The sequence below is a fragment of the Zootoca vivipara genome, chromosome 1 (genome assembly GCF_963506605.1).
Source record: "Zootoca vivipara chromosome 1, rZooViv1.1, whole genome shotgun sequence".
NCBI classification, from domain to species: Eukaryota; Metazoa; Chordata; class Lepidosauria; order Squamata; family Lacertidae; genus Zootoca; species Zootoca vivipara.
Window position 1 is genome coordinate 41,209,306 of NC_083276.1, and position 14,106 is coordinate 41,223,411.

At 44.0% G+C, this 14,106-nt stretch overlaps 1 protein-coding gene across 1 annotated transcript in view; it reads right to left on the minus strand.

Moving 5' to 3' along the window:
- PLCB2 (phospholipase C beta 2) overlaps positions 1–14,106 on the minus strand; it is a 55,823-nt gene that overhangs the window by 20,397 nt on the left and 21,320 nt on the right. The window contains exons 8-17 of the mRNA XM_035111090.2: positions 13,796–13,896; positions 12,886–13,052; positions 9,949–10,095; positions 8,716–8,873; positions 5,041–5,123; positions 4,594–4,678; positions 4,080–4,251; positions 3,290–3,384; positions 2,701–2,797; positions 1,019–1,103 (exon numbers count right to left, since the gene is read on the minus strand). Coding sequence (XP_034966981.2) covers positions 1,019–1,103; positions 2,701–2,797; positions 3,290–3,384; positions 4,080–4,251; positions 4,594–4,678; positions 5,041–5,123; positions 8,716–8,873; positions 9,949–10,095; positions 12,886–13,052; positions 13,796–13,896 — 1,190 coding nt within the window. The remainder of the gene's footprint in view (positions 1–1,018; positions 1,104–2,700; positions 2,798–3,289; positions 3,385–4,079; positions 4,252–4,593; positions 4,679–5,040; positions 5,124–8,715; positions 8,874–9,948; positions 10,096–12,885; positions 13,053–13,795; positions 13,897–14,106) is intronic.

Consider the following 14,106-nt stretch of genomic DNA (forward strand, 5'->3'; position numbering starts at 1 on the left):
CCCTTGCTTCACCAGTCTGGAGTTTTTATTTACCTTGACTTGCCTGACTCTCATTTGGTAGAACGTGAAACTTTGCTGTGAACTCTGCACTCTCCCCTGCCCCCCCCCCCGCCCTTGCATTGCTGTGGCCAGCACTTCAAAGAGAACACTACACTGCTAAAGTGTTTTTAAAGGTTTACTAAAGTGGCGCTGTGGTTAAACCACTGAGCCTAGGGCTTGCTGATCAGAAGGTCGGCGGTTCGAATCCCTGTGACGGGGTGAGCTCCCGTTGCTTGGTCCCAGCTCCTGCCAACCTAGCAGTTCGAAAGCACGTCAAAATGCAAGTAGATAAATAGGAACCACTACAGCGGGAAGGTAAACGGCGTTTCCATGTGCTGCTCTGGTTTGCCAGAAGCGGCTTTGTCATGCTGGCCACATGACCTGGAAGCTATACGCCGGCTCCCTCGGCCAATAATGCGAGATGAGCGCGCAACCCCAGAGTCGGCCACGACTGGACCTAATGGTCAGGGGTCCCTTTACCTTTACCTTTAAAGTTTAATATCACAGTGCTGCAAAGCTAACAACAACTTCTGTGGGAATCCTGTAGAAATCAATAGGTACACCTTATATACAACAGTTCCATTTTGGGAACTGGCCTTGAGTCATGGAAGGTCGCAGTAGTTCACATCATGGGATTCTATCCACTGAAGTTTCCCTGTTCATGCAAGGGCTTCCACTTGTGTGAACAGAGCGTCCCCTTTTCCCCCACTGTGCATTCTCAGATCTGTTCTGGGGGGTTCTCTAAATCCTGCAGAGCAAATTTGGGTGTGTGTGTGTAGGGCCACGCAGGGAGAGGAGAGAGAGAAATGTTCAGTTTCATTAGTCCTTGTGCAAACAGGACCACTTGGTTGGATACAACCTCTTGTTTCCAGACAGTAACGTTATGATTGGCTGCATGTGCCATGACCTAGAACGAACTTTTAAATATGTGAATAGGTGCACTTGCAGGTGCACCAAAGAAAAAAAAGAAAAAGGATACTCTACAAACTGGATGGGCGATTTGGTCAGCAGGTCATAAGCCTTCATCTCAGTGAAGGAGGAAACGACATAACTCCGGTTCTTCTCTGGAAGAACAAGCAAGGTAAACATAAATCATGCACAATGCTCCATCTCCAGACCTTCCTTGTCTACCATTTTTTTCTTCACTATCAGTCCCTTGCTATTCACAAATAAAGACATCGTCTATGCATGATCCTCTGATGCAGAGTAGTAAGAAATATCAAGTTTGATTTGGGTTTTGATGGAGGTGGATTTGAGGACCACTCTCTGCATGATCGTTTCCCAAGGGAGTCGTTTAAGCAGCATTGAGCCCTCAGACAGTATCACCTCAGCAAGTGTTTTGGTTGTGGGAGTAATCAGTAATCAACTGCTAATCAAATCTGTGGGTAAACAGCATTTCTTGCAAGAAGGACGATTGGCACATTTTTGAAACCTAGAGGGATGGTGCCCATAACTTCACTGCAAAGTGTTCCATGGTGCTTCTGCACCTGTCCATGACATTTATTTATTTTAAATGTCCATGACATTTATTTCTCTTTTTCTTCTGGAACTGCTGGTCCTTTTAGGAATAGAATCAGCTATTGTTGCCTAATATTTTTAGAAGAAGAAGCTTATTTTATAGTAAGTGCATCATCTTAATTAGTCATTTGTTCCATTTCCAGACTTCTTTTCCAGGAGTTTTATGTAGCATAGAGCAGCCCGCAATTTTATTTAGTAAAAATATGAGGATTCATAAGCCCCCAGCTTTTTGTCTGACACTAAATCAGTTGGGAATCAAAACTTGGAGAGGGGGAAGCTCTGCATTTCATCAGGCTTCCCATCAGTTCCATAAATCCTTTCAAGGACACTCAATACTTCACCCAAGCTCATGAATCTTTTGATATGCCTTGGCAGATGTAATGAAAACATGGCTCATGATACATGGTTTCAAGTATGCAATCTTCTACCTTTCAGTTCTCAATTACATTGGGGCAGATACCAGAGTAACTCCAGGTGCAGGGGAAATTTTCTGGGTTTACACAGCCATACTGAAGAAAAGCATCTGATTCAGGGGCTGCAAGCCAGGAACATTTATCTACAGGTCAGCATAGCTTTGGGTTGTAGGGTTACCTACTTCTGCAACTCTAGCCTCCTAATAACCTCTATAAAAGGGAAGTAGGAATAATCTGTTAGGAGGCTGGTTAGTAGCTTTGGTTAGTGCTGCATGACTGTGCTCCAAACCTGATGCATTTTCTACCGCACCTTGCCTTGCTCTGCCCTAAATCCTAAATTCTGGATTTCACCTGGCCTATTTGCCCTTCCCCCTCCAGATACACCACCTTTGTCCAGTCTTAAGAAAACTGCATTTTCTTAAAATAAAAACCCTAACAACTAGTTTGTTTTCTTTTAAGGAAATACAGTTTTGTGAAGTAGGTAATCTGGAGCACAGAATCAGCAAGAGGGAAGTATTTAACACCTTTCTTGGGCTGCCACATTCTCTGCTCCACACCACCTTAGGAAGACTTTTTTTTCCCTACACAGTATTCCAAAAGCATGTAATGTGTTGTTCAACCTTTGCAGTGGAGCCAATAGATGACAGCTAAATGCATGCAGATAGAGTATATATTAGGTTTGCTCTAAATACCTGAAAACATAGGACAGAGACAATAAATCTTCGCTTACGTGCTGAGTTTTCAAAGCATTCGAATTTGATGGGCTGGATGTAATTAACCAGGCTGGACATTTCTTCATATGCTGTCACTTCTAGACCTGCAGTACCCTAAGCAAAATTAGGACAGTTAGAGGAAAAGGCATATCATACAAACAGACAGACAAAATGGTTTTTATTGATAAAGCCCAGTGGCAGACACAGCCCTAAACTAGAGTCAGAAAGTTGTGCGTAGAACTCAGAAGAGCAGTCAATGAGAACCACGTATCTTTTTCCTGAGTATAGTTTGCTCTGATCCAGCTGGAGAAGCAAGCTATCTCCTTTGTGGGTCTCTCTAGTCGGACGAGGACCAGAGTGCACAAATGGGTGGGGTGTGTGCAGCTGCTCCCCTGCCTCAGCAGTATTGCTAGGACAGGGACTTCCTAATTGGCCCACAGAGAACAGGGGGTGGGGAATGTGTAGACTTCCAGGCAGCACAATGTCTTGGACCAGTCCTGGACAGGTGGAAATCTCAATTCTACCAAACAGCAGGAAGGTAGGAAGATTAAAAAAGAAAAATGTTACTTTTCATGAGTTCTTTAAACTAAGATCAGTACATTGTACCTCATCAGATTGCATCTTTTTAATCTCCTCTTCATCCAGGTTCCCCATGTCGTCCTCTACTTCAGGTACTTCTTCAGTCACCTCACCTGACTTGACTGATAAATCAAAACAGAAATTAGTTCATTTGTGATTATTGCAACCAGGAGTACCAACTTGACCCTGTGACCGTGAGTGCCCAGGGCCATGTGTACGACGCAGTGTGCTTGGCCCTGGCACTGAAATTGTAGGTGTCTAGTCCCTTTACAGGGAATTTTATGGGTGCTCAGGCACCCAGTGCCCCATGGAGTTGCCACCTATGACTGCAACCAAGATCTGCCAGCTGTTTGTCTAAAATCTTCTTTAGGATCTGAAATTCCTTCAGGCTGCAATTTCCATCCTTCCCAATCCATCTACCAAATCTGGATGTCTACAGGCTCACCTTTAAGTGAGAACTGAATCAGATTTCCTCTTCCTCATACCTACTTTGGAGGCGCTTTTGAAGCCACTGATAAAGCCACTCATTCTTATAAGTGAAATTCTGTTCTAAAATGGCAGTGTTGCCCCCTGTTTCCACACCAAATCATTGTGCATATGTCAGAGCCTTAAAAACTGATTCCAAGGCTTATCTGAATTCCCACCCCCCTCCCCAAGTAAAGCCCATCCCTTGTCATAATGTACCCTGTATATGATGAAGTGGACTCTGGTCCATGAAAGCTTACGCAGTAATAACATTTGTTAGCCAGTAAGGTGCCACAAGACTGTTGCTTTTGCTGTGAAAGATTTACAGGGCTATCCCTATGGAATATACTACCTATACTATCCTTGTCTACTGGTGTGGGCTGATCATTTACGACATCCTCCAGACTTCTTGCTTTCTTCAGAGTCTCTTGGTTCTCCCCAGGTATGAACTGATTCTTCTTGTTCTTAATCAAGATTTTCCCCATGAGATCCTGTGGGCTTGGCAGTGGGACTCCTGGTTTTAACTGCCCAGAAGAAAAGAAGGAGGTTAGCATTCATGCAAAGTTTAGGTTTTTGCATTACTCCTCTAGTGAAGACGCAGCACAAACTGCCAGGGCAACTGCAGACCAAGCAAACACCTGCTTGCATGATAACAGTGGAATTTGCTGCCAAGGAGTGTGGTGGAGTCTCCTTCTTTGGAGGTCTTTAAGCGGAGGCTTGACAGCCACCTGTCAGGAATGCTTTGATGGTGTTTCCTGCTTGGCAGGGGGTTGGACTGGATGGCCCTTGTGGTCTCTTCCAACGCTATGATTCTATGATTCTATAACCTCATCCCATGTAGCAATTTGGCACCCCTATTCACTTACTGGAAATTTTTCAAGTGGCTCTGTCAGCAGCATGTCCCCAAATATTGTTCTACAGTACTCAGCCATCTTAGCCTGCTGCTTTGGCCTGTAAGAAAATATAGGTATAAAACACACACGCCTGAAGACTGGCATCATCCCTGCTTCATACCCCAAAATCCCCATCTGTCTCTTAGCATATGCATGGTTTGCCCAAGCTTGCTGTCCTATGCAAATTAAAATGTTGCCACACTCTGCCACGCTTGTGCCATTGTATCCTAATAACTTCTGAGAAGTAAGTTTGATTAAGTTGAAAGGGGCTGATTCCCAGGTAAGTGGGTTCTAACAGTGCAGCAATATTATTATTTTTTTACCTTATTCTGACTAGACACATTTCTTACCCACCTCTCTACCCTTTGTCCAGAGTGCAATCTCAACTTCTTATCTAATCAGCAGACACTTAATACTCACGAGTCCACATGGTTCTCAAAGGACAGGATCACGGGATAAGGGGAGGTTTTGAATGCGCTTTCTGCAATAGCCTCAATTGCATCCTGCATAAGGCATGAGGAAAATGAGAAAGAGAAAGAGAGAGATTGGTACTTTGCAAACCAAGGAACTCCTTGTTCTTGTTAGTTATCCAGCTTTCAGAATGGCAGCAGTCATTTCTGTATGAACCTTATGATATATCCAAAGCTTTTTAAAGGGCCTCCCATTTCCATAACAGCATACAGTGAACAGAGATGCAGGAACTCACCATGAACACGTCCCTCCATGGTCCATATGTAGATATCATAGCGAATTCATAGAGGGGACAGAGGGATTATGCATTCATTGGATATCTGAATAGGGCCTCTGCATATACAACAGCATTCCCATAGAGCTCCCTCTACACCACTGGAACCCTTGAAAACACGTGGCTCGTGATCTCAGAAAGAGAGCCTTTTGTGTATATTGCTACATGCATCTGCAATTGTATGCATCCTGCTGAACACATGATGGTCAGGAGCAGAGCCAGCATCCCACTGAGAGTTTGCCACACGTGTTCATTGTGATATCATATGTGGCTTATGTCTTACAGTGTCAATGTAACTCTGGATCATTTTACAGATTTAAATCATGAACAGCCCCACAAAAAACCCCACCACCCCTCAAACCTATCTGTCTTCTTGTTCTCCTGTTGCATTACTTCTGTGACATCATGCAACTGTTATTTTACCACGTATTTAATTCTGGGGTGGATTGGAGAAAACCAGTAGGCCAAGGTTAAGCACCTCCTCCTCTTGCCCATCAGTTCTACCCTTCGAATTCCTTCCTAGCCCTTGTATTAGCATTAGAAAAGTCAGGAAGGAACACCATGTTCTCCTGTAGCTAATCACAGCTGCATGATGAGCCATGCACACCTGTAAGCACATGTTTGTTGAGCTTGCACTTTCAACTTTTTAAATACATGGACTTCAAATCCCTTAGATATAAAACACTTCTCAGAGAGCAACAGTTTGGGAAATGCACGAATGGAAGTCACAGTAAGATTTCCAAACAAATCCCACAGACACTTTCTCAGCTTTTTGTATTTATTTTGTAATCATACTTTTGTGAAACCTCTGTGCATTTGTCATTAACTTTTCTTTATCCCCCTCCCGGCACAAGTAATTGGTAGCTTACGGTAAAGATTGCTTTTATCTCTAATTATCTGCCTTCTTTCTTCTGCTCCGTTCTGTGACATCATGCAATTGTATACTGTGCTATTTTATGACTTCTTTGTGGAAGCTGAGCCTTGATACGCAGAGTTAGTACTAAGGTTCAACATGGCCTAGGACTTGATATTACCTCTTGCTAAGCAACTGTTCCTGATTGAACAAGCAGCAGAGAACTAGGAGGAGGCTGTTACAGTGCCCCTCTACTTAATCTGCATTTCAAAGGAAAGTGCTGCAGGTTGAAAGCAGGAGAGTGTCACCTCCCCCACCTACAGCTACAATATTTTGGAGAGGAAGGCAGCCATGGGAAGAGGGGAGGAAACATACATTACTTAAGCTATAATGAAAGGTGCATGCTGTGTTAATGGCCTGTAATTCCTTTGCAAGGTTCATTGTTGTGGTGCAGAGCAATCCTTCCATGTAATTATAGCTCCAGTGAAGCACAATAGCACTCTATTTGTTTTGCAGATTGGGTGGCGCAGTGTAAAGGGGGCCATGATGTCATAAGATCTGGAATGTGAAATTATGAACACCGAAACCACAAGCATAATAGAGAAGCTGATCATTAAAGTAGGAGAAGGGAAAGCGGCCTTTCATCTTTGCTCATTCCTTGCTGATGCAATTACTGTTGGAGGTACTAGTCCACTATAATCTAGCTGGGTATGCCTGCCAGGACAGATATGCTTTGCGCACTTTTGCATCCAGAAAAAGGGCTTTGCAAGGTCTTCAAAAAGCTTGGGAGAAAAAAAATGCAGGTAGACATCAGGACTCGGTCACAGCAGACATTGAGCAGGTAGTTTGGGTCACTAATGATTTATATGTTCTAAGTACTAAACTTGCATATGTAAGGCCAGGCATAGGCAAACGGCCCTCCGGATGTTTTGGGACTACAACTCCCATCATCCCTGACCACTGGTCCTGTTAGCTAGGGATGATGGGAGTTGTTGTCCCAAAACATCTGGAGGGCCGAGTTTGCCTATGCCTGCATAAGACCCAGGTTTTCAGTTTGCTGTATTGGTGTATCTTTGGTGTTAAATTAAAACTATTTAGCTTTGTAAGACATGCCCCATTTAACCAGCAAAATAAAAAAGGAAGTAGATTCATAACTGTAAGCAACAAAGAAAATACATTTTACTGTATTTTATTTGATGTTAGATGACATAGATGAGTAGAAGCTAAGCCAGAAGGAATAGTTCTCACACTGATAAATGAAAATGGGGGCTGGGTGTGTGTGAACAAACCAATAAAGCAAATGCAATATGAACATATGGACACTTTACATTGTGAAGAGCCCTAATGTCTGGCTAAGGTTGTTTTTTGTGTCTCAGCACATTCTTTGTCCCAGTCTAGGCCTCAGTCAAGAGTGAATGTCATGCAATGGCTAGTATTGGGCTTGGGTGGCGGAGGAGCAATGGTTGCTTCAGTTTTCCATATCTACCTCAAGGGGACATTACTTTGAGTTCTTTGCAGGAAAGATGGTATCCCAGGCATTTTTAAAATGTCAGCTGAGTTTGATTTTATTCTGTGAGGATGCTGATATTTCCCCCCCCCCAGTTGCTTCAGTGCCTCTTAAATCTTTTGTTTCTATCATTTCAACTGTGCGGGCGTGTTAAAGGCCCTGTTAATGTCCAGACTAAAAATAAATATATACTGTAAAACAATGGAGTAAACAATTTATATTTTTAACATTTAAAGCCCTTTGAGTCAAGAACACCTGAAAGATTCCCTCTCTCCCAGTGTCTCTGCCTCAACTAAAATAGTCACCAGAGTCCCTGTTCTGGGTTCTCCCACTGCCTGAGGTAGATACACTGAGTGGCTATCAGGAAGCGGCTTCTCAGTGGTGGCGGACTGATTTTTAAAAATGTCCTTGCCAGGTACACTCACCCAGGGGCGTATGAAGGGGTGTGGAGTGGGCGGCTCGCCCCGGGCACCACTCTGGGGGGGTGACAAGATGGCCCGCTTCCCCCCCCCCCAGCTGTAGAGCGGCCAAGGGCGCACATGTAGTTACTATGGGCACCGCTCGTGTGACGTCCGTACGGGCTGCCGTTCTTGTGCGCTGTTCGTGCGCCATCCGTACGGGCGTCTGTATGGGCGGCCTCTCACACAGCGACCATATGGGATGCTGCGCATGTGCAATCTGTACAGGATGCTGTACCTGCACAGTCCGTACGGACGTTGCACATGCACACTGGGTCCCACCCCAAGTGCCAGAGAGGGTTCCTCTGCCACTGCACTCACCTGGAATCAAATCTGATGTCATTTTGGCACCAGGCGAAGATTATTTTATTTTCACAGATTTTATCTGCTTTATCTGACTAGGTTTGTTATGTTTTTCTGTTTCTTCTATGAATGTTGGTGTTTTCAGTATTTTTTAAATTTGTGCTTTGAAAATTTGTGAAATCTCTAAAAAAAAAGGTAAAAAAAAAGAACCATCTAAAGATATCTGTACCTTGAACAATATTTCGGTTGTCATGGTGAATCCATGGGTGATAATAGGCTCCTCATCTGGAGGACGCCCCTTCCAGCAATCAAGTTCCACACAGCGGCAGCCAGCCAATAGGGTCTGCCGATACATTTCAGGAGAAGAGATTCCAGAAAATTGTCCAGCTGCAAAAAAGAAAGAAAGAAAGAAAGAAAGAAAGAAAGAAAGAAAGAAAGAAAGAAAGAAAGAAAGAAGGAAAGAAGGAAAGAAGGAAAGAAAGGGGAGAGGAGGAAAAATAAGCCTGTCATCATAATCTATGTTGCCATATCTTTTGAATGAAGAGAAGGGTAGGTAGACAGAAATAGACATGTGGACTGTAGCAAAACAAAAATAACAATAAGTAGAGCATATACGTAAAAGGAACATGAAACAATATCTACACCACAATCAAGCCAGTGTCATACATATAAAGATAGGTAAAGGGACCCCTGACCATTAGGTCCAGTCGTGACCGACTCTGGGGTTGCGGCGCTCATCTCGCGTTATTGGCCGAGGGAGCCGGCGTATAGCTTCCAGGTCATGTGGCCAGCATGACAAAGCCGCTTCTGGCGAACCAGAGCAGCACACAGAAATGCCTTCCCACTGTAGTAGTACCTATTTATCTGCTTGCACTTTGACTTGCATTCGAACTGCTAGGTTGGCAGGACCTGGGACCGAGCAACGGGAGCTCACCCCGTCGCAGGGATTTGAACCGCTGATCTTCTGATCAGCAAGCCCTAGGTTCTGTGGTTTAACCCACAGCACCACCTGCGTCCCATAAATAAAGCTAGTTATGGTCTATTCTACTTTAAATTTTGGACAATAGTTTGTCCATCTGTTCTCTATTTGTTTGGACACCTTTCAAAATATCATCACCAATATTGGCACAAGGGTTGTCGAGGTGGGGGCAGTGGTCTTCATCAATGTTTGGATGCTGAGTGCCATTTTGATTCCATTTTGGACCAAAACATGACTTTGCCTGATTTCTGGTGTGACAGGTCCATTCACAAATTTAAAAATTGTTTAAAAATTGAAATATTTTTTGGTTTCTACAAATTCCCAGGCATTGCCAGGCATTCCCTACCAGTGATAAATAAGTCATGGTCTGATGAACAGTTTTCATAATGAAAGTAAGCTACAAAGCTAAGTCAAGGGTCAGTAGCTACCCTCTTGCAATACAACAGCTAGTAGAAATGGACATATCTCCTCATGGCTGCATACCCGTTAGGTAGGTGTTGTGGGACGAATTGATGAAGTAGTGAGAGAGTGGCTGGCTCATATCTTGGTGCAGCAAGAGTTTGTCCTGTGATACTATACTGTTTTCAGGACCACACAGGAACCAAACCATTCCTTCTGGAGACAGCTGCCCTGCAAGATAATTTTTAAAATGTTACTATTGCTGGTAACAAAATACAAGGGCCTGGAGGAACTGAGTTTGCTTATTCCTGCCCATCTAAGCAATGAGTGATTGATTTCAGTGGGGCTACTCTGAGTATTATTTAGTCAGATACACCCAATGATTTTATTTTTTTAAAAAAAGATTTTTTATTGATTTTCAAAAAAGACAGACACAAACAAAACATACAATATAGCACTGTCCCTTCATTTTCCCTCCACCCACCGGTCCACTTCTGCCACCAGTGGAACCCGTGTGCTTTAAGAATCAAAGGGGTCCAATTGTGAGTTGAGTTCAGCTTCCCCCCTCCCTCCTCCCCCCTATCCCCCCCCTGCCACTGAGAGAACAGGGAGGAAGGAGTTATGGGGATTTGCATCCCCCAACTCTTTCATAATCATATTTACAAACATAAAAAAAAGAAAAAGAAAATTGGGAAAAGTTGAAACTTCCCAGTTCTTGTTATTTTAACATTTTAATTGCGACTCCCTCGGTAGTCTTCCTCATGGTTTTCCTAACAAATTCTGATACTTGTGGCGAATTTTCCAACTCAGTTTCAAATCTTAATCTTATAGTATTAACTCAATCCTCCTCCTTTTTCATGCTGCCCTCCCACAGGTTCCCTCCTGCCACAAGAGGAACCCACAGGGCACAGCACTTCCAAGGTTCCATTTCCTCCTCACCCATCTGGGCACCCCCTGCCACTGAGTGCCTCAGAATAAGGAGAGGGGGGTAGGCAGCTTTCTTGCCTAAACACCTCACTTAACTTACAAAAATTTACAATAACTTAAAAGTTCTTTCCCAAACCATTCTTATGCTCCCTTAAGAAAACATAACTTTTTTCCCTTTCTTTTTTACATTCCATCTCCTCTCCCTAGGTCTTTTCCCCCCAATTGGTTCAGCGTTTCCATTATCATGCCAAGATTTCGAAAACCGTCTTTCAAAAACCAAAACAATACCTTTTAACTAAAGTTTTTACCCCACACCCATTCTTTCCCAAATCCATCTCCAGACCTTTGCCCCCCCCCTGCCCCTGTCCTTCCCATCCCTCAAAAACACCACTCCACATTTTAACCCCTCCAGGATCCTCAATTCCATTAGTCTTTAAATTCCTTTGCCTCTCATCTTCTTGTTCTGCTTGTTTTTCTTCCTTTTGGAAATCATATTTTGCTTCATCCCAAACAAATTTGTCATAGTCCAAGTCCTCTTCAATACTTTCATCCAGTTGTTTCTCCTCACACACAGTCTCAGATTCAGCAATCTCCAAATCTAAATTGTCCTCTAAGTCCTGGACTTGGACTTCAGTCTCGACTGGTGATAAGTTGAGATGTTGCCGTTCCTTGTAAAAGTCTTCCCATGACAGCAAATAGTTCAGCACAGTCTCCTGGAATGCTCGAGAAAGCTTTGTTTTCATACTTCTTGTAACCGCAGATAAACAGGGGGTAGGGAACAATGGGTACTGGAAAATTCCTTTCTCAGACGATCGACTCCATTTTGGCTGTTCTTTTCCTTAGTTCTTAACTCAATCCCAAATCCGTTCTTACTTCCAATTTAAATAGTTCTATCACGTTTTCAAACAATTTTTAACTGTTCAACAATGCAATCAATCCACCCAGTCTTTTGACAGTTTGACAGCTTTTGACAGCTGTCAAAACACTCTTCCCCTTAATGCCGCTGTACCTCAAGGGGTGCCGGACTCGGGGGCTGAGATGGTTCCAAAAAAGTCTTTTTTTTCCCCTCTCGGGTCCACAACTCCAAATTCTTTCGTTGTTCGGCTTAGGTTTTTTTTTTTTATATCGCCTCCCAGTTTCCCATTAGGAAGAGACCGACTTCCGTTGCTTTAAGGTCTCTCCTATTTTTCCAATCGGCAAATTTAGAATCAGATCAAAGTTCCACTTACTTCTTTGGAAATCTTTAATTTAAATCGGAAGAATCCGCCGCTTGCCGGGTCAGGACTCGGAGCTTCGCTTCCCGGAGGTAAGATGTGGCCCAAAATGGCTCCCGCGGTTAAACCCCGCCGGCTCACGATCGCTCTATTGAGCTCTCGGGCGGCGGGGGATCCACCAAACGGAGCAGCCGCTGGACGCCTAAGTCATCGGAACTCTCTATCCGATGCTTTTACGGGGAGTCCGCTCGCTCTGCGGACTTCCCCCCCCCCTCCGAGAAGCCAGGGACCTCGGCACGCGAAGTCCCTGCGTCCTTCTCACCGCCGCGACGAACCGGAAGTCCCTACACCCAATGATTTTAAGCTGCCCTAGGCCCAGGCTACTGAAAGACCTCCATGTAATAAACAGATTCCTCCTCTTCCCCCGATGACTTTACACCACCCACGACCACCCACGACTCCTCATCCTCTGCCACCACCTCCTGCCACCATCGCCAATTAAAAAATGGAGGCCCGTGGTGAGTGGGATGAGGCGAGGCAGAGGTGGCGCCAGAGGAGGAGGCAGGGAGGGAGCTCCTCAGGGACCCAGATCTGCTGTACCTCCCAGCTGTCCTGAGCCTGCTGCCCTGAAGCAACTGCCTCACTGAGCCTTGTAGGCAGGCCATCCCTGGCTGCCTTAAAAGTGGACCTCTATGACCATCTCTATCTGGTTTTTCATTTGTAATGTTTTATTTTGATCTTTTGTAATGTTACATTTGATGTTTTAAGAATGGTTGTAATCCATTTAGGGTGTTCCCCCCCCCCTGGAATTGTAGTGATACAGAAATAATAACAACAATATTACGATACATACTTCTGCTGATGGAAAAAATAAACTCACCTCTTTGAATATTCATCCCACTGGGCTCATACTTGTCTATGAGACCCTGTACCTGTTGTGGCTTGGCAGGAGGGAAAAGCATGTCATTGAGGTGAGAATCTCGCTGTTTCTTGTTAATGAATTTTGTCAAGTGGTCTTTGGTCATGTACGGCTTGGCTTTCGAATGGCTAAGCAAAGACAATGGAAAAAGGACAAAGAGAGAGTGGTGTCTTTAGATATTCTGGAAAATCCCTCTTAGCAGCGAGACAACTTTTCCTGCACTCATTTGTGGTTTTGACATGACTAGTTCCTTCTTACCCTTGCCCTATCTGATACTTTACATTTGGTATCAGCAGTACTACAAGATGTGGGGGGACCGGGGGTTTACCAGTTGGTGGTATGGGGTCTTTTTCGCTGTGCTGTTGTATTGTGAGGGGAATACTGTTTGTATGAGGTACGTTTTTCTTTACATTGCAATGTAGTCGAAGCAAAATTCCAAGTATGGTTGATACTTGGCCAATAAATTATTCTATTCTATTCTATTCTATTCTATTCTATTCTATTCTATTCTATTCTATTATCATGCTAAAACGGTCATCCAATAGCATGAATTGAGTGCTGGAGAAACATGCACTGCAATGTTGGCCTAAGTAGAAATTATGGGGATAACTAGGCATTATAGTTAACGATGGCAACAGCATGCTCACATTTAGTCTGACCATAAGCACACTTAATTCTGTACTGGATGTTAACAAAATGGTGGGAGGAATATGGATAATCTTGCTACCCTTCACCACCTTTTCATTTAAAAGGTAACAGTGCTGTCAGTTTAGCAGTCTGCAAAATTCAAGCTGGATCTCACTGCCTCCTTTTGCCTGTGCAGTATCCCTTCTCTCCCACACATGCTGGCTGCTACATAATGGAGGCTTACTGTGAGGTAAATATCTCATCGATCTCTGGGCGAGGACATAGATTCATCAGGAACGTTTTGTACACAGCTTCAGGGAAGTCCTCTGGATTGATGCCATCATTCTGGAAGCAGAACAGCAATTCTTGATGACTGTTATTAACACTTTTGTGGACTTCATTTCCAAAATGAAGGGATCCAAAGCCTACCCTGGAGGTTGGGTCCTCTGTCCTGGATGCCCTGTCCTGCCCAAGCCCAGATATGCATGCTTTAAATGTATTTCTACCTCCAACACCACTTGGTCTCAGTGTATCTATGTGGGGTTTTGTTGTTGT